This window comes from Pinus tabuliformis, chromosome 8, assembly GCF_031772625.1.
Source record: "Pinus tabuliformis cultivar Carrire ecotype Pingquan chromosome 8, CPIR1, whole genome shotgun sequence".
Classification (NCBI taxonomy): domain Eukaryota; kingdom Viridiplantae; phylum Streptophyta; class Pinopsida; order Pinales; family Pinaceae; genus Pinus; species Pinus tabuliformis.
Window position 1 is genome coordinate 2060460745 of NC_142294.1, and position 21178 is coordinate 2060481922.

Here is a 21178-nt window from a genome sequence, read left to right on the forward strand (position 1 = left end):
CCCTCCAGACTTACTCATCTACAGCCTCCTTAAAAGTGGGAGGCTCGAACTCACTGATGCTACTCGATAAGGCCAAATGGCTAGAAAATCTCACTAGTGGTCTACTCTGCTTGAAAGTGTTACTATGTGCCTCCACATGCTCCTCAACATCTATCAAGGTTTGTTTGACCCATCTCAGCCTCCTCCTAGTAAAGCTCAAAGGAACATCTCGCTCCTCCAGATCTACAAGTTGTGTCCCTTTTGCTAGTGTTGTTGGTCCCTGCTCAACCTTAGGAGCCTCTTGCTCTTGATCCTCTACCCCTGTTGGCTTCATATCATGAGAACTCCCAAAGGTGATGCCCTCCTTGAATATAACATCCCAACTAATGATGCTTGCTCTCATGATATGAAGCCCAAAGGGGTAGAGGATCAAGAGCAAAAGGCTCCTAAGGTGATGGCCTACTAGAATATAACTCCTTTGTCCTAGAATGTAGACCTTGTATGCCTTTGAGACCTCAATATAGCCAACAAAAATGCCCTTCTCTAATGAGGGCTCTAACTTGTCCTCTTCTCTATAGGAATGCAGACATAATCTAGACAGCCGAAGATATGCAGATGACGCACCTTCGGTCTCACTCTTGTAAACATCTCCTCAGGAGTCTTGTCCTCCAATATTCTATGAGGAATCATGTTCTACAAATAAATAATTGTATTGCAAGGCTCCGCTCACAAAAACGTAGGAAAGCCTTAACCATAGCTCATTGCCTTTGTTGCTCCCACTATGGTCTTGTTCTTCCTTTCGGCAACCCCATTCTATTGAAAGTTGTAAGGCCCTATCAGTTCCTTCTTGATACTCGCCTCCCTACAGAAAGCTCGAAACTCATTAAAGGTATACTCGCCCCAAATATCAGATCTTAATACCTTAATCTTCTTCCCAATCTGGTACTCCACAAGAGCTTTGAACTCTTGAAACCAATCAAAGACCTCACCCTTGGTCTTCAGGAAGTAGATCCAAGTTTTCTCGAAATAGTCACCTATGAATATCACAAAGTAGCTAGACCTTGTGATTGATTCCACTGACATAGGACCACATATATCTGAATGCACCAAGCCCAACATCCCCTTTGACCTAGTCTCACTATGAGGAAATGTTGCCTTGACATGCTTTCCAAGCGCACACCCTTTGCACACTCTCTCCCGCTCCACCCTAATATCTGGAAAACCTGTAACCACCCTTCGTAACACAGGAAGAGCCTTGTAGTGTAGGTGTCCATCCTCCTATGCCAAAGCTGACTCTAGCTATCACTCTGATGTACAAGAGCCTTCAACAGTTTCCCTCTCAATAGATATAGATGGTTCTCCCTACTCCCAATTACTCGACTTGTGTTGGGATCAACTCTTTTCAGCCTAACAGCTACTTCACCTCCCGTGAAGTTGACCTCTAGTCCTCTATCCTCCATGGCCAAAACTGAAAGGAGATTCTTTTCCAACCTTGGTACAAACATCACTTTGTTCACCTCAGTAATACCCCTGATTCCATCTGAAACTCAATGTTTCCAATGCCCTATATCGCATACTTGGCGTTGTCTCCACACTCCACATGTAAGTATCTAGGCTCTTTAGCCATGTTGGTGAAAATATCTCAAGATCTCATGATGTGACGACATGCTCCACTGTCCACAAACCACACCCCTCTCGTAACGATGCCAGAAAGGCATGACACAAAGGCAAAATTCTTCTCAAACTTCTCAGCCAACTCATCCATCTGTGTTGTGGTCCTCGTAGATATCTTTCCCTTGCCCTTCTTCCTATTTGGACATTGTCCAACAAAGTGTTTGAACTTGCAACATGCAAAACATTTCACTTTGTTCGTGTCCTTCTCCCTTTTACTTTGTGAAGATCCTCCTCCACCCTGGTTCTGCCTGGCCTTCCCTTTTCCCTTCATCACTTGCATAGCAAGAGCAATTTCCTCATCCCCACCACCACTCCTACATTGTCCACCAATTATTGAACTCTCCCAAATTTATTTCTGGATCAATTCATCCCACAACCGGCTCCAAACAAGAAGTTATTGTCTAGAAAGGATCCCCTCCACAAAGGTGGTCCATTACTTAGTGCATCCCTTCAAAGTGACCTTCACTAGTACTGAATCATTCACATCTTCTCTTGTTGAGATTTCAATAGGGCAATAAATATGTTAATTCTCTTTAACTTGATAACTGTTTGTGTTACCTTTTTCCTTATTATCTTTCTTCCTTATTATTACAGTGTGAAATACATCAAACAACTACCAACACAACAACAGCGACACAGTATATAGGTTGCAAGCCAGGGCCAAAACCCCTCCTCTTGAGGGGAAAACCTTAAATTTCTTCTCTTCTTATAGATCCTTTAATTGACGAATACCATGACTTAATGACTCAAACAAATACCCTCCAAGATCAAGATCAACTTGGCCTCCCGTTGCAATGACCCGGCCTTCCACTGTAGATCCAAAATTCTCTCTCTAGGCAACTATTGCAATTGTTGTTGCTCCTCTTAGAGACTTCGATATCCCTCATATAGTCTTCTCTTCCCTTTGCTTGCCTTTCCTTGAGACTTAGGGCTAATGAGATGCCCTAAGTGACCTTCGCTTGCCTTTCCTTCTCTCTTTCCTTCAAGATCGAACCAGAGATAGTTCCAGCGCAGAAACCCTAACTTTGACTTTCACAAGAGAGAGAGAACTAGCCCAAGTACTTTGACTTGTTCGACTTCCTCTTTGTACCTTCTTCTTCGACCTTTCTTCTTCCTCTTCTTCGCATAGAATAAGATGAGTGAGTGTGTCTAATGGAGGACGAGTTCCTCTCTATATATAGGCTCTTCCAAGGGTAGACATGGCTCTTCATGTAGGTCGACTTGACAGCTCCTTAGGCCGACTTGATCTTGGTTGTATTTTGACACTTTAAAGACAAAAAAATTTTTTTTCTTTACAAGATACAATGTGCCCATAGGGACTTCGATATAAGACAATGACTCTTAAACCTAGGACAAACCCTATAAGCACTCAATGGGTGCTTGACCTATAAAATAAAAGAACTTGAGCATGAATCCCATGCTCCAATAATAATTTCTTTTCATTTTAGTATTTACAAGAGTACATTTGATACTTATGAAGACTGAACCTAGTTACACATTTTTCAACACGCCCTCTTAACTATGGAGGTATTCATAAGAGGTACATGGTCGTTCTCAATCTGAAGAGATCTCCTAAAAAGAATCGGATTGGTAACCCATCTACCTAGCATCATTTAAACCAGCGTTTTTATATAGCAAGGCCTTGACTAACAGCTCTATCCACATGATCAAAGCACAATGCTGGCGAGACTAATGATTCATAAACACCATAACCATTGTCTCTCAAGGTACATACTCCACCCAGGTGTTCATCGAGTATGACCTTCCTTTGGACTATTCTTATCTTGGATAGCTAGTCCTCAAAGAATATCGGTCAAAGACTACTCTCTTCGTGAATGCCCTACCACATTCTCAAAGAGCATCGAATGCCAGATGGTTACCCAATCCTCCATTCTTTCTTCCCAAATAAAAACAATAATGTAGTGTCTATCTCTCCCTATCAATTAGGGAGGATATATCGACCAAACCAATCTCATCTCTTAAATATACAAGCTTCTTGTTTGGAAGTGACTTTGTCAATATGTCAGCTACCTGCTCATCAGTGAAGATATAATGTAGCTGCAGCACACCATTTTGTACTAGCTCTCGGATATAGTGATTACTTGTGGTTTATATGCTGTCTTTCCATGAAACACTGAATCTTCAAACAAACGTATACAGTTGGTGTTATCACAAAGTATCACTGTAGGGTTCATCGGTCCTTCAAACAGGTCAGATAACAGCTTCCTTAACCATATTGCTTCTCTGCTTACTTCACAGGTTGCAACATATTCAGCTTCAGCACTGCTCAAAGCAACTGTGTCTTGCTTTCTGCTCATCCATGAGACCATGGAGGATCCCAAACTAAAACATCCTCCCGTAGTGCTTCTTCCATCTTGCTCACTGCCTCCCCAATCGGAATCTGTATATCCAATCAATTGGGCATCATTCCTTCTATCATACTTTAGACACTAGTGGATGGTTCCTTGCAAATATCTCAAAATATGTTTTGCTGCTACCCAATGATCATGCTTCGGCTCCACTTGGAATTGACTGAGAACATTCACTACAAAGTATATGTCTGGTCGAGCATTCACCAAGTACATCAATGAGCCAGTGAGTTGCCTATACTTGGAAGAATCCACAGGGCTAGATTCAGAACTCCTTAGTCTCTTCAAGTTTGTGATCATTGGAGTAGTCATAAGTTTGCATGTTGATTTTTGGCTAGCATCAAATGTGCTCTAGCTCTGAAATTTTGTGGAGGGGCTAGAACACATGAGAGCTCCAAGACCTAGAAATCGTTTGGAGAAATTCCACCCGAAGTGCATGTTATTCAAATAATTAATTATTTTTAATGGTGCCTACATTAAAATTTAGGAAATCAAAATATTTAAAGTGAATTAATGTAAATATGGGTGAGAAGCTTCTAAGAGACAAGGATCAAGTCTAATTTAATCTTAGTCGTTGACTAGAGATTAGATCACGGTCGTTGATATTTCAACAGAAAAAAGTATAAATGAAGACTTGAAAGTCATTTGGAAACACACCAGGCAAATACTCCGTAACCCGAGGGAAGTTGATTTCAGAGGGAGAGTTGCAGGGTGAAGGAAGAGGAGGGTATCAACATCAGTCGGGACTGAGGAGGAGGGACCCAATGCATCAGAGGGACAGCGCAAAGGGGCAGCTCAGAGAGGTGGCGCAGCAAAGGACGTAGTCCTCACGCAGAGATGGCACGGAGGTGACGCAGTGGAGGCTGGAGGGTCTCTTGAGTGTCAGAATTTCTCCAGAGGTTGGAAGAAAAGTATCTCAGGTGTTTCCACAAAGGTTTCTCTATGTTCTGCAAATCATTCATTGTAAAGAGATTGTTGCTGAAGAATATTAATTGAACCCTCATCTGTTGCACTGGTTTTCCCGCATTGGGTTTTTCTAGGGACTATTGTCCAAAAACAATTGTGTTTATGTGATTGATTCTTGTGCTTGTATTTCACTATTTTTTTCTCTGTGCTATTATGTGACAACTGCAGTAGAATTTACTTTGATGTTTACTTAAGGGTTTTGTAATTAACTTATTGTGTAAAATAAGTAGGAGAAATAAATTAGTTACTGCAGTAGAATTTATGTTAGAAAAATTCACATTGCAGCCCATCATGTCAAACCTTTTCAATATCTCGATCATGTACTTTCGTTGACCCAAATAAACTTCATTAGGTCCTTGACATACTTCTAGTCCCAAACAATAATGCATCAGCCCAAGATCCTTCATGTCAAATTCTGTTGCTAGGTGCTTCTTACATTCTTCAATTCGACCTTCTCCACCTGTCAAGAGAAGATCATCTACATACAAAAGAATGATTACAAGTTCACTATCTACAACCTTAATGCAAAGGTTTGAATCAACAGATCTTTTTGTGAAGCCTATTCTTTGAAGTTATGCATCCATTCTAGCATACCATGCCCTTGGTGCTTGCTTGAGGCCACATAATGCTTTCTTTAGTCTACAAACATATGCCTTTCTATCTTTAAATTTGAATCCCAAGGGTTGCTCTATGTAGACTTCTTCATCTATTGTGCCATTTAAGAGCCCAGTCTTGACATCCATTTGGTGGATGTTCTATCCCATCGATGCTGCCAGAGAGACTACTGATCGAATCGTTGTATATCTTGTTGTTGGAGCAAATGTCTCTTCATAGTCGATGCCTTAAAGTTGAGAGAAGCCTCTAGCCACAAATCTTGCTTTATATTTATCTATACTTCCATTAGTTGCACGTTTGATCTTATAGATCCACTTGGAAGTAACCACAGATTTGTCTTCGGGCCTAGGTACGATCTCCCAGACTCCATTCTTCATTATAGATTGATACTCTTCATTCATGGCATCCTTCCATTCTTGATTATTTACAACCTTTTAAAAGGAGGATGGTTTTGCTTCTATCATTTTTGTCATGTATGTAGCATATCCAGAATATCTCTTGGGTTTCTTTCTCTCCCTAAATGAGCTTGTCGCTGCTCCATGACCTTCTGCATCAAGTAGTGTAGATTTCAACCAATTAGGTCTTTTCCTTGTTTAAGGGATGACCACAGGTTGAATAGGTTCACAAGGACCTTCTTCTTCATGGTCTAACTCTTCTTTCCCTTGGTCAACTTCTTCCTCAAATATCGGAAGTTCTTCATCATTAGAGACTATGGAAAGTTCCTTTGATTTCTTGAATGTTACGCTCTCATCAAATATGACATCACGACTAACTTCTATGTGATTTCCATCTTTCATGTAGATCCTATAAGCTTTTGATGAGTTGCTATACCCAACAAATGTTCCCTTCATGCCAAAAGGATCCAGCTTCTTTCTTTTGTCCTTTGGTATATGGATATATACAGGACATCCAAAGATCCAGAGATGATCTACGGATGGCTTCTTTCCAATGAACGCTTCCTTCGGAGTTTTGTTGTCTAGAGATTTGTGGGGACTTCGATTCTAAATGTAGACAGTTGTCTTTGTGGCTTCTCCCCACAAAAACTTAGGTAGATCCTGATCGTGTAACATTGCTTTTACACTTTCTTCAATGGATCTATTTTTTCTTTCTGCAACTCCATTTTGTTCGGGATTATATGGGACTAATAGCTCCCTCTTAATCCCAGACTCCTTATAGAATGTTATAATCTCTTTCGATATATATTCTCCTCCATTATCAGATCTTAGTATCTTGATTCTTCTTTCTGTAAGGTTCTCCACTTCATCTTTGAATTCTTGAAATTTTGTAAATATTTCGTCCTTGGTTTTCATTAAGTAAATGCAGGTCTTTCTTGGATGATCATCTATAAATGTGACATAATATAGATGACCTCCAAATGATTTAGGAGTCATATGACCACACACATCAGAGTGAATGAGATCCAAGATTTCTTTTGACCGTGAAGCACTACTTCCAAATGGTCTCTTCATATTCTTACCCAATGCACATCCCTTACAGACACCTTCATGATCCTCTTTCAGATTAGGATTTCCATCTACTATGGAACTTAGAGTTGGAAGGATTTTGAAATGTAGATGACCAAATCTTCGATGCCAAAGTTCACATGGGCTAATTTCAATGTGAACTAGGGCTTGGGCCATAGGAGATATCAGTCTGTAGAGTCTTCCTTCTCGAATGCCAATAACTTTGGCTTGATCTATATTTGAGTCATTTCCCCAAACAATGACCTTTCCATCGATGAAGGCTATTCTATCCCCATTATCTTCTAGACTTGAAATAGAAAGTAAATTCTTGTGCAAACTTGGAACAAATAGAATGTTGTTGAGGTGAATGTTGCTTCTGTCTTCCAGCTTTATGGAGGTTGATCTAATGCCTTTCACGAGATAGCTCTTGTTGTCTCCAAGTTCCACTGAATAAGCGGATTTTCCTTTTGATAAGGTCTTCAATCGATTGGAATGGCCAGTCATGTGCCTTGATGCACCATTGTCAATTACCCAAATGTCTTCATCTTGAAATGTGCCAGAGAGAGCCGAGAAGAGACCTTCATCCATTTATTTGATTGATACTTTCTTTGTAGAAAATAAGATATGTTGCACGAAACTTCTAGGAACCTGACGTTTCGGGACGTACTCGTACCCGAAACTCGACCGAAACTTTACCATTATTTAATCATCTATGAGAGTTAATATAGACTTGGTTTTCCTTCTAAATTGTCATCTATGGGTCTTGTTCCCTTTTTTCTTGAAAGATAATGTGTTATTCACTTAAATATATATATATATATATATATATAAACATATATGGTGTTTCAACCAATGTTTCCATTTTTGGGAGGTGACGTTTCTAAACGTACCCGTTTCGGAAACTTCGAAACGTTTCGACGTTTTGTGCAACTTATAAAATAAGAGATTCCATGCTTCCTTAATACCTTTCTTGAGATGGCTTGCAATATTCTTGATGAACTTCTTCACTGTAGAGGAGACCTTCATGATGCCCTTGGATAACCTTAGCTCTGATACCATGTTGAGAATTCAATAGGGCAGTAAATATGTTAATTCTCTTTAACTTGATAACTGTTTGTGTTAACTTTTTCCTTATTAGCTTTCTTCCTTATTATTACAGTGTGAAATACATCAAATAGCTACCAAAACAAAAAGATCAATGATACAGTATATAGGCTACAATCCAGGGCCAAAACCCCTCCTCTTGAGCGAAAAACCCTTAAATCTCTTCTCTTCTTATAGATTCTTCAATTGACGAATACCATGACCTAGTGACTCAGACAAATACCCTCCAAGATCAAGATCAACTCGGCCTCCTATTGCAATGACTTCGACCTTCCATTGTAGATCCGAAATTTTGTCTCCTGACAACTGTTGCAACTGTTGTTGCTCCTCTTAGAGACTTTGATCTCCCTCGTATAGCCTTATCTTCCCTTTGCTTGCATTTCCTTGAGACTTAGGGCTAATGAGATGCCCTAAGTGACCTTCACTTGCCTTTGCTTCTCTCTTTCCTTCAAGATCGAACCAGAGATAGTTCTAGGACAAAAACCCTAACTTCGACTTTCACAAGAGAGAAAGAACTAGCCCAAGTACTTTGACTTCTTCGACTTCCTCTTCGTACCTTCTTCTTCGACCTTTCTTCTTCCTCTTCTTCGCATAGAATGAGATGAGTGAGTGTATCTAATGGCGGACGAGTTCCTCTCTATATGTTGTAGGAATTTACAGGGTAAGTTCCACAGAAAGAATACCAAAAGGACACCGCTCACAACCAGATCTCAAATCAATACACCAGTATTTTTGACGTGGTTAAAACCCTCAGAGTGCAAGGAGGGAAACAGTCCACGGCCTGTCCCAACGTGGGTACTACAGGCAATTTATTAATCAAAGAATGAAAATTTACATAAGCTTCTCTCATGCACGGATTGCCCGAACAATGACCCTCCATGCGCTTTAAATAGAACTCATGGACCAATCGGGTGTCAAGCCACGGATCAAGTGTCGGTAATACCGAGGTGAGAGTGAACCGTCGGATCACTACATATCGTGACCGTCGGATTGTAAGTTACAAAATGTACAACGGTAAAGAAACACACTTTACCTAACTCTAACCTAACTCTATACTAGACCAAGTTGAACTTAACTATATCCTATGCGTCGGAATATCCTAACATCCCCCCTTAAGAACAACTTGGGATAGGATTGAAGGATTTACAAATATGACACAATAGGAGAAGGAAGGAGGCACTAGAGCCTATCCCCCCTTAGTGACAACTTCCTGAACTCCAAGCATATATCGAAGTTTAGTGAACTTCGCCTCTGTGAGAGCCTTTGTGAAGATGTCTGCAACCTGATCATCTGTTGGACAATATTGCACTTCAAGAACATGGTCATGAATGAGCTTTCTGATGAAGTGCATGTGTAGTTCAATGTGTTTGCTGCGCTGATGCTGGACTGGATCTTTGCATAGCTGAATGGCACTTTGATTATCACACCAAAGTGTGGTTGAATGCTGCTGCTCAAAGCCAAACTCTGATAGGATCTGACGAAGCCACAAGGCTTCCTTACTAGCTTCCACGGCACCACGATACTCTGCTTCTGCTGACGAAAGAGAAATGGCAGCCTGTTTCTTACAAGCCCATGTAATAGGTCCTGAACCAAGAGTGAAGACATAACCGGCAGTAGACTTCCGATCATCAGGGTCACCAGCCCAATCAGAATCAGTGAAACCAACTAACAGAGGAGCTGCTTTGGCACTGTAATGAATCCCAAACTGTACTGTACCTCGAACATAACGAAGTATTCTTTTAGCTGCTTTCCAATGACTTTCACGGGGGTTTTGCATAAAACGCGCAACAAGGCCAATAGCAAAGGAAAGATCAGGACGAGTATGGGTTAAATACAGGAGTTTTCCGACAAGTTGACGGTATAAGGTAGCATCAACTTCAGGAGAGGTACAAGAACTGAAAGTTTGACTCCAGACTGAAAGGGAGAAGGGGCTGGCTTACAGTCTTCCATGTGAAAATGACGAAGAATATCACAAGCATACTTGGACTGGGAAAGGAAAATACCCTCTTGGGATTGCAAGACTTGAAGACCGAGAAAATAGTGTAAATGTCCTAAGTCTGTCATTTCAAATTTCTTTTTAAGGCTGGACTTCACATGGTTTATAAGGTTGGGATCACTACCAGTAAGAATAAGATCATCAACATAAAGAACAAGGATGATAAGAGAGTTGCCCTCTTTCTTGGTGTAGACAGTATTGTCAGAATGACACCTAGAAAAGCCAGATTCTAAAAGAAAGCTATCCATTTTGGCATACCAAGCACGAGGAGCTTGCTTGAGGCCATAAAGGGATTTCTTAAGTCGACAAACAAGGCTGGAGTCTGTTTGTATGAAGCCAATGGGTTGTTCCATATAGATTTCTTCCTGCAAGTCCCCATGCAAGAAGGCAGATTTAACATCCATCTGATGGACTTCCCATTTTAAAGAGGCAGCAAGGGAAAGAACAAGGCGGATGGAGTTCATTTTGGCAACAGGAGAAAAGGTTTCAGTGTAGTCAATGCCTTCAACCTGTGAAAAGCCCTTAGCAACGAGACGAGCTTTATGTTTATCAACTTTCCCATCTGGTCCATACTTGGTTCTGTAAACCCATTTACATCTAACAAGTTTGCGTCCCTTTGGTAGAGGAACAAGATCCCATGTATCATTTGTCATCAATGAATGATATTCTTCATTCATAGCTGCTTCCCAATGTGAAAAATAATTGTTGAAGTAGCCGGCAAAGTGCGCGAATGTGCGGGAATGAAAAAAAAATCCGCCCCCACAAAATGGAGACTTGAACCCAAGACCTCTACTCTCTTAAAATAGCTTTGAACCAATTGATCTATACAAAAAATTTGAGAGAGAGAGAGAGAGGGGGGGGCCTCGGTTTGCGTGCTTGCCTTGAGAAAGCTCTTTTTCCCTACAAAACACAAAACACAAAACCCAACACGAATATGCAAAGAAAAACGAACCTTGCGGCTCGAAGTTAGCTTTAGCCAAAAAACTAGAAATTTTAAAAAAATTTCAAAGTTAGCTTTAGCCGAAAAACTAAATATTTTTCTCAATGTTTCTGATTTTCCGAGATCACACTAAGGTGCAGGGAAAAGAGCATACACATGAGAAAAATCCTTCCTTTCTGTTTCTGATTTGCCCAGATCGCACAGAGTCGCAGGGCAAAGAGCATACGCAGAAATGAAAGGTATAGATCTGGTTAAAAAAAAGGCTAAATAAACTGAGACCGAAATAAGCAGAGAGAAAATAACAGTAAACTGCAAAAAAAAACACTGTATACCTCCCGATCTGAAAAATGACGCAGCTAGGGCTACCGGAAACCTTTTCGCGTGAAACGAAAGGGGTTTCTCACTGGAACAGATGCTCCGAACGCAACAGAGCAGTCCTCTCGGCCCGAAAGCAGTCAGAAACAGCAGATCTAGGAAACGATAGCCGCATGCAGTTCTACCGGCTTCAGATTTGGATCACCAACGAACGCGGCCCTCAAATAGCTCTGATACCATGTAGGAATTTACAGGGTAAGTTCCACAGAAAGAATACCAAAAGGACACCGCTCACAACCAGATCTCAAATCAATACACCAGTATTTTTGACGTGGTTAAAACCCTCAGAGTGCAAGGAGGGAAACAGTCCACGGCCTGTCCCAACGTGGGTACTACAGGCAATTTATTAATCAAAGAATAAAAATTTACATAAGCTTCTCTCATGCACGGATTGCCCGAACAATGACCCTCCATGCGCTTTAAATAGAACTCATGGACCAATCGGGTGTCAAGCCACGGATCAAGTGTCGGTAATACCGAGGTGAGAGTGAACCGTCGGATCACTACATATCGTGACCGTCGGATTGTAAGTTACAAAATGTACAACGGTAAAGAAACACACTTTACCTAACTCTAACCTAGCTCTATACTAGACCAAGTTGAACTTAACTATATCCTATGTGTCGGAATATCCTAACATATGTAGGTTCTTCCAAGGGTAGACGTGGCTCTTCATGTAGGCCGACTTGACAGCTCCTTAGGCCGACTTGATCTTGGATGTATTTTGACACTTTAAAGACAAAAATATTTTTTTCTTTACAAGATACAATGTGCCCATAGGGTCTTTGATATATGACAATAATTCTTAAACCTGGGACAAACCCTATAAGCACTCAATGAGTTCTTGACCTATAAAATAAAAGAACTTGAGCATGAAACCCATGCTCCAATAATAATTTCTTTTCATTTTATTATTTACAAGTGTACATTTCATACTTATGAAGACCGAACCTAGTTACACATTTTTCAACATCTCCCACAGTTGACAATTTATCACGAGCTTGTTGGATCATGGTGAGATATGAAGTTACGGTCTCTAATCTGTTCATTCGCATGTTGTTCAACTTCTCTCGCAACACCTTTATCCTATTCTTATTTTTACTTTGATAAAGATTGGTTATGGTTTCCCAAATCTTACATGTGTCCTTCCATGTTATGTGAGGAATTATATGATCCCTCACACCATCCAAGATAATACCCATTGCTTTCACACCCTTCAAATTGTGCTCGGGTGCTTCGGCAGGGTCAGAAGGATCCTGGATCTTTGTGTTTGCAAAATCCCACAAACCATTCACTTTCAAAACAATAGTGATCTACTCCTTCCGTGGAATAAAATTAGCGACCCCATCCAACCTGTTGACCACTACGTGTCAACTACCCATAGCAAAAACCCCCCTTTTCTTCACAAAAGGGATAGCGCTTGATCGATATGTCCGTGCCATTCAATAGTCATCGTCGACTTGATCATATTATGTTGTGAACCCAGTCTGCATGTGTAAATTGTAAATAATCTTAGCAGATATGAGTCATGTATGTAAATTGCCTAGGTGGACCTAATTTTCTAGTGATAATCTACGTTCCATAAGGTTTTTTGTCTCACCGATCCATGATCGGCAGAGTTTTCCTTCAGCCTAACCCCAAAGCCGGAATGAATTTTGTCATTAGAATCTTAGGGGAATCCTAGTGCGTTGATCTGCTAGATTATAGTTGTGTCGCAGAACTGGGTGGTCTATGAGGGTCTATGTCAAATGGGTTTTCCCCCTTGAGATGTAAAATTGTAAAGGTCATGATGTAAAGTGTCTTGAGGGTTAGAGAATGTTTTAATCCCCTCCTAAGTCCTAAGTCCTAGGTCCTAGGAAATTTTTCCAAAGGCTAAGTTCGAGGATCCAAAAAATAAAAATTAAAGAAATTAAAAAAATTAAAAAATAGATAAAAATAATAATAAAATTAAATTAAAAAAATAAAATAAAATAAAATTTTAAAAATAAATAAATTAAAAAATAATAATAAGTCAAATTTTTGAATAAATAAATGCAGAATTTTAATTTTTTAATATATTAAAATGCATTTAAAAATTCGACGGATGAGATTAAAAGAAATATTGATCCTCATCAACTGTTGAGATTAGTTTGACATGGATCACTCGAACTAGTTGTTGGGAATTTTTCCTTTAAATAGGGTGTTAGGGGTCATTTGAGATCAGATTGGATCTGAGAGTCTGGTGCTAAAGAAAGCTCTCTTGTAGTCATTTTTTGTGCAATAAAGAAAGACTTTGGGGTTAAAAATCTTGCTGGTGTTACTCTTCTGGAAATGTTGTAAGATCTTTTATTCTTTCTGCATAATTTTATTTTCAGCTATTGATTTTAGCTTGATGAAGATTGATTCAGGCACAGGTATCTTGTCTGATCTCTAGGGTTTGAATGATAGTTTAGATTCTGAAATATAATGGCAGGTATCTCCATTTGATCTGGATTTCACTATCGTTTTTTCCCTCTATGTTAATGGTTGATTTTAAGTTGTGCAGGAAATCTTTTTTTTTAGATTACCGGGCGTTAGGGGAAGTTCTCTGCTGAACTAGCCAACTCCCAGATTGTGTTTTCTGAAAGAGCCCAGCCAGTTCTTGATTCTGGGCTTATCATTTGAAATTATTTTTTTGTATGAATGCATGCAGGGTTTTCTGAAGCACCTCACATTAAGTTTGAAATTCTAAAAATATAATTGTGGATTATTGACAAATCTGGCTACTAAAGAGCCTTAGATCTGTAAATACTGTAAATTCGTAGCTGGTTTGTAGGGTTTTATTTTTAATCCTTGCATATATTTTCTGGGTTTTTGTTTTCCATTTGCAGGTTGCAGGTCTGAGAAGAAATTTTTTGTGTGTGAAGCTAGATCTGGCCCCAGAAAATAGCCTTTGCAGGTGCATCTTTTTTGCAATCCAGGGTTTTAAATTTTTATCTGGAGAAAAGTCTGCAGGGATTTCATAAATAAATCTGAGACAATTTAATCTAGAGAATTTGGAGGGTTTTTTGGTCCCTTTTTCTGCTGCTGCCTGGAGTCTTCAATTTTCGGAGAAATTTCGAAATTTTTTAAAGGGTTTTCACTATCCAAACCCTCACGCAGCTGCATGTTGTTTTTATTTCTCTACGCTGCCTCCTCACTCCCTGCATACGAAACCCATTCTCTCCTCATCCCCTGCGTCCTCTGCTCCCGTGGCTCCATCTGCTGCTCGTTCCTCCTCCTTCACGCAGCTTCATCGTAGTCTCTTCTCCTCTCACCGCAGCAGCCTCCTCCACGTCCAGCCTGCAAAAAACATAAAAATAAAATCAAAAAATTGAAACCCTCAGTTCACCCGCAGCCCCATCTCTAAGCTGCCATCTCCTTTCCGCCTGCATAACCCTCAGCAAATCCACGCTGCCAGAAATTTGTAACCGTCTCTCTCTGCCTGCACGCTGGTTGCTCCATACTTCTGCCACAAAACATTGCCACAGCTCCCTACGTGCATTTCTCTTTCACGTGCTGCTCACCTTCGAATGCCAGAGCTCCATTTTGTTGTTGTCGAAGACCTGCGATCACCATTTTTTATGCGTGGGTAAAAGTTAGTATAGATTAGAACGTATCTGAGATTTTAATTTAGCGTACTTTCTTTGTTCAGATTAGATTTTAATTTAGCGTACTTTCTTTGTTCAGATTAGATTTTAATTTATTTATTTTTAGTTAGATTTTAGTTTTATTTTATTTTGATTTTAATTTCAGAACTTTACAATTTCATAAAAAAATAATAATAATAATAAATTAATAAACCATAAAAATCGATTTTCATTTTTTGTTATATTTTTTGCGTTTTATTTAGTTTAGATTTCGTATAGTTAAGGTTTAGATTAGATTTTAGGTTTTTTTATTTAGATTTTAAATTTTAGTTTTAGATTGGTTTAGTTTTGTTCAAATTTTGACTTTAAAAATAACAAAATAAATAAATATATTCAAAAAAAAATCATAATTTTTTTTTATAGAAAGTCCCAAAAAATTATAAAAGTTTTAATCATTAGTTTTGTTTTAGAGTTTTGTATAGTTACGTTTACATTTAGTTTTGTTTTTTTTTAATGAAAAAAAATCATAAAAACTAAAAAAATATATAAAAAAATAAAAATCATAAATGTTTGAAAAAATAAAAAGATTTTTGATTTGTTCTTTTTTCAGTTTAACTTTTGAATTTTTTAAGTTTTATTTAGTTTAGGACTTAGTTTTTTTTAGAGTTAGATATTTTTCTTTGTTCATTTTTTGTTTCATTTATAAAAAATATATATATATATATAAAATCAAAAGGTTCCTTTTAAAATTTTAGATTAGATATTAGATTTAATTTAGTTTTATTGCATTTTTAGTTAAAAAAAATAAAAAATTTTTGAAAAAGCTTAAAAAAAAATTGAAAATTTCATTTTTGGCGATTTTTGCAGTGTTTATGTTCCATTTCTCTATAGCTAAATGCACTTAAATGTTTAGTTAAAGTTAGCTATGTGAGAGTGGTAACTGATCAGCGTTTAAATTTTATGATCATTTAAAGCATTTAATTTTTCTTTAAGTTTAATTGCTGGATCACCGTTAAAGCATTGTGAATTTACTGGATATCTTGCATCGCTCGGGTTATTTGATGATAAATGATTGCTCTACATGGTTTATATTTCTGCAACATTTAGTAAATAATCATTTAATCATTAACTCCATAAGGCACTGGTCTATTAACTTAATAAAATCAATTAAGTGCTTGTTTCCCCTCGTGTCTCCCAACCCAACTGTTTCACAATTGGTCATTTATTTTCCCATAGGGTCTACCCCCCTTAGCCGCGGGAGACAGGCTTAAACGGAGAGATCGAGGATCAGAGTGATAGCCCCCGATCTGAGTGTTGTCGTGACAATCTGTGCGACAACACAACCTATATTCACATCTCAAGCTCATTGATGACATTTCACAAATCGACCTTGGCCACAAAACCCTAACTGCAAAATAAAAAATTATGCTCCCATAAAAAGGAACAACGTGTTGTTGTAAAACCCTTGTGATCTCAGATCTCTCCCTCAAAGACTTTATAGCTTTGATACCATGTTAAACTTCCAACACCAATCTAGATTTATTTATACCTCAACAATTTTTATTCCCAGAAAATTATTAAATAAAATTATGAATTGTTGTGAAAATAAAATCATTGGTATTTAACTTTTGAAATAAAATATTTGCAATAGAAAAATAAAATCAGATAGATCAAACACACCACAACAATAATTATACACACACAACAATTTTCCCTCATTAAAATTCTCGAGAAAATCAAGGCCTAGACCCATAGAGAAAAATACACAGAAAAATGCATTGATGGAACCAATAACTCAGCCCCTACTGGAAAACTCAGCCAAGGAATTCCGCCCACCAGAAAATAGACCCTAGAGAATTTGGCCCTAGAGAAACTCAACCTCCACCACTAGCAAATTGGTTGTCTTCTTTCCTCCTTGTACGACCCCTGCGCACTCAAGAAAAATCAGCCTCTCCAAAACATAGCCTCCTCTACACTTCAACTGCTTGGCCTCTCAATTTCCTGAACTCGACCTCTTGAAAATACTCCCAAAATTTGCCTACACTCTTCCTCCCTTCTCTTTATCTAGTTTATCCTCTTGCTCTGGAAAAGAATGCTTCCTCCACTACTATGTCTTCGCCCCTTCCTTAAGCTTATTTTACAACTTAATTAAGCCAAATCCTTAACCCTAATCTCCTAAGTGATTGACAGTTGAGATTACATCTCACCTCACTTGATATCAACGATTGAAATCATATCAAAGTCACTTAAATAATTTTATTATTTATCCTTAGTACTCTGGCTTAATAGTCCACAATAATTAATTGACTTCAATTATTGTACTTTTCCTAAGTTAGACTTATGAAAAGAAGTCATAAATCACTTACTCCACCAAGCAAGCACTTAAAGAAACAATCAACCATATCCTACATGCTAAGACACCAAGCACATGTAGAAGACCTTTCAAAGCTACCAAGAACTTCAACATTAACTCAAACCCCACTGGAAAACTCGGCCAAGGAATTCTGTCGGCCAGAAAATAGACCTCTTGAAGAATTCGGCCTTGGAGAAACTCAACCTCCACCACTAACAAATTGGACATCTCCTTTCCTCCTCGTACGACCCTTGCACACTTAAGAAACTTTGGCCCAATACATAAATCGACCTCTCCAAAATTCATCCTCCTTTGCACTTCAACTACTTGACCTCTCAATTTCCTGAACTCTACCTCCCGAAAATACTTCCAAAATTTCCCTACACTCTTCCTCCCTTCTCTTCAGTTTAGTTGAGCCACCTGCTATAGAGAAAAAGGCTTCCTCCACTTCTATGTCTTCACCCTTCCTCAGGTTTATTTTATAACTTCATTAAGCCAAATCCCTAACCCTAATCTCCTAAGTGATTGACGGTTGAGATTAGATCTCACATCACTTGAGATCAATGATTGAGATCATATCTAAGTCACTTAAATAATTTTATTATTTACCCTTAGTACTTTGGCATAATAGCCCACAATAATTAATTGACTTCAATTATTGTACTTTTACTAAGTTAGACTTAGGAAAAGAAGTCATAAATCACCTACTCCACCAAGCAAGCACCTAAAGAGACAATCAACCATCTCCTACATGCTAAGACACCAACCTCATGTAGAAAACCTTTCCAAGCTACCAAGAACTTCAACATATGTCAGGCTTTAGCTTATTGCAGTATTTCTATAGAGTCTCAAGCTAATATGTCAGCCTTTTTAGCTTATGTAGGCTGGGACTTTCCTAGCATTCCTGTGGTCCACATGTAATTATCTTGAATCCTCACATATTTATTTGTTCTCTGATGTAATACATAAAGCATTTACCTAAAAACTATTGTTATTATAATGATTCATAAATATTAGACATTATTTATCAAATGGATTGAAACTTGAAAGTAATTCGTTTAGACAGTATCCTTCATTGATTGCTGAAAATTTTGTTCAATATTTACAGTGTGTAAAAGTTCATGTTCGAGAAAATAAGCATCTGTTGTTCTTAACTATTCTATCAACAACACTGTAGCTATTATTCCCGACTGCCAATAAGAGTAAAACCATTCAAAAATAAGCAAATTAGATAACAATATCCAATTTCAAATATATTCAAACCATTCAAAAAGAACCAGGAAAAGGTACATGGAAATAAAAATCACAGAAATACATCCAAAACGGCAAGTAATTACCTTTTCTTCTAAACTAATGACTTCAGAAGCAAGCATCTTTGCCCGCTCATCTGCAGCACTGCATTCAAGATGGGCATTTTCGGACTCCATTTTCAGCGTATTGAAAACCAACTGTTCCATGCCATAAAGATTTAGATCCAGCTAAACATGAGAACCTAGGGTACAACTACCTTATACTGAAAACACACTACACAATTAAGTTACAGCCTATCCAATTAGCGGTGGTGCACTTTCATTTAGACATAAAATTAGACAAAACAAAGGTCAGATTACAATTTCCCAAAAAGAAAAATCAGTGCAAACAACTGTGGCCTTAAAACTGCATGAAACACTGGAATTTACTAGCATAGCAATGTCACACATCCAAATGGTGACAATTGCAGTTGTGATTTTATTTGTTATTTGCAGCGGCAAATAAACTGCACTGAATTTTTTATTAGTTATAAATAATAAGAATAATTTCCAGATGCTGCAATAGAATTAAAAATTTCACAGGACCCCATGTCCACATTTCACTAAGATGGACAAATGCTCATGCATGGCACCAGTTGACTACATTGCTTAATAGGTCATATTATATGACTTCTTCCCATGTTATGATGATGAAACATGCCAAGGAGGATGAAATGCAACGTACCTAGAGATGATAGTATGGAATACCTATATAGCTACCCAAGGGGATAATGAATGGAATCTGGCTATAATAATGAGTAGTTGGGATGAACAACTTGGAATACTCATGAGAAAGTATAAATACACATGAGAATCATTGTATTGGAGGTGTGTTAGATTGTATTATCTTGTAGTAAACATGCATTATGGACTGATTCCTTCTATAGGAGTAATTGATGATGTTACCCCGCCTTAAAATTTGTTCCCTCTATATTCTTATGTTGTTCATGGTGAATCTTTTGGATATCTTTGGTGTTCAAGGGTTTATCTTCTAAGTTTTATGGTTTATTCTCTCTTATGTCTATCAAGGTTTACTACCATATCTCTCTTTTTACTACTTTTAGGATAGAAAATTTCTGATGTCAATTTCTAGTTTGTAGGAAGTACCTCCAACATTGTATGGAAAAAAATACTGAAGTAGTGAGCCACTACTGTGGACATGGTTTCCGAGGTGCAAGCCACAGTTAGTGTTGCTTGTAATGTTTTTTGTGCCATTTTAATATAAAGATGGCTAGCTTACAAAAAAGAATAGTGCATAAATGTAATGGAAACCTTATAAAAAGAGTAGGCTCCTCCCAGAAAAAGGTTAACGAGGGGAGCCAAAAGTGGTAGCTATAATTAAGTATAATCTTTAAGCCTCGTCAAAATATTTGAGACTATTATCTCTATTTTTAGCTTTTGATTGATGAATAGTATTTTGAAGTTGTTTCTGTTTCAGATAACATATTCATGCAACTCATGTCTGCCATTAGTATGGGACACACATAATCTACACCCACTTTGTAGACTGACGTTCCATTTTTAGTGACTTTTAAGGATTTGTAACCTCAATTTAGATGCAACTCTATTGAAGAGACTTGAAAGCATTCTATATTACACAAATGGCATCAATATAATCCCAACTATTGACTCAATATTTTGATGCCACTATGCCCTGGCCTTCCTCTAAGCTAAGCCACCAAGTTCGAGTTCATTTTCAAGTTTGGAAACCCTGAAGTTAACAAAAATCAGTGAAAAAATATGTAATAAAATTCAACATTAAGTTTGGAATAGTATAAAATTCAAAATTTTCAAAATTGAAGATTATTTATAATAAAATTCAATGTCCTAGAAGTTTGAGGCTATAACTATAATAAACTCAATTCAACCTAATAAAATATAAAATAAAAAGTATAATAAAAATATAACAAATTCAAGAAATATAGAGATTTAGGAATGCTGCGCTATGTAATGTTTTTAAGCATAGAAATAAAATTCTAAAGGAAACCAAGTAATCCCTTATCCTTTTTTTTCTTAAGGTCCAATGGACTAAAGTCGGTCTTAGTAGCATGTTATTGATCATCATCATCATAATAACAAATTCTATGTGAGAAAAATATATAATAGAAATATCATAATTCAATGTAATAGAAAAATATATGTATTGAAGTTGAGTGTCAACACTGTTACTCTAGTTGTTTCCATCGAAGTCTGTGAATAGCCTCAAAATTTGTACCCACCATTGGACTATGATTGGAGTTTGTAAGTTGACATCACCTGTTGAGGTATGTAAGAGCGTATAGCCACCACCAGATTATGATTACAGTTCGGAAGTTGTGACTCGAGAGAAGTCACTGACCAAGGTACATCGAAGAGGGTGGGACTTTAGAGAGTAATTAGAGCCGAAGGAATGATCAAACGGATGAACCAGGGTTTACATTAAGGGTTTTTATTTCAAGATCTTAACCTTCAAAACATTTCAAACTTCA

The 21178-nt window shown here is 37.9% G+C and overlaps 1 protein-coding gene across 1 annotated transcript in view; it reads right to left on the reverse strand.

The window, feature by feature from the left end:
• The window catches only part of LOC149244733 (protein BLISTER-like), a 111536-nt gene that overhangs the window by 20398 nt on the left and 69960 nt on the right, over positions 1 to 21178 (reverse strand). Inside the window, exon 4 of the mRNA XM_089374979.1 lies at positions 18759 to 18869. Within this exon, the coding sequence (XP_089231105.1) occupies positions 18759 to 18869 (111 nt within the window). The remainder of the gene's footprint in view (positions 1 to 18758; positions 18870 to 21178) is intronic.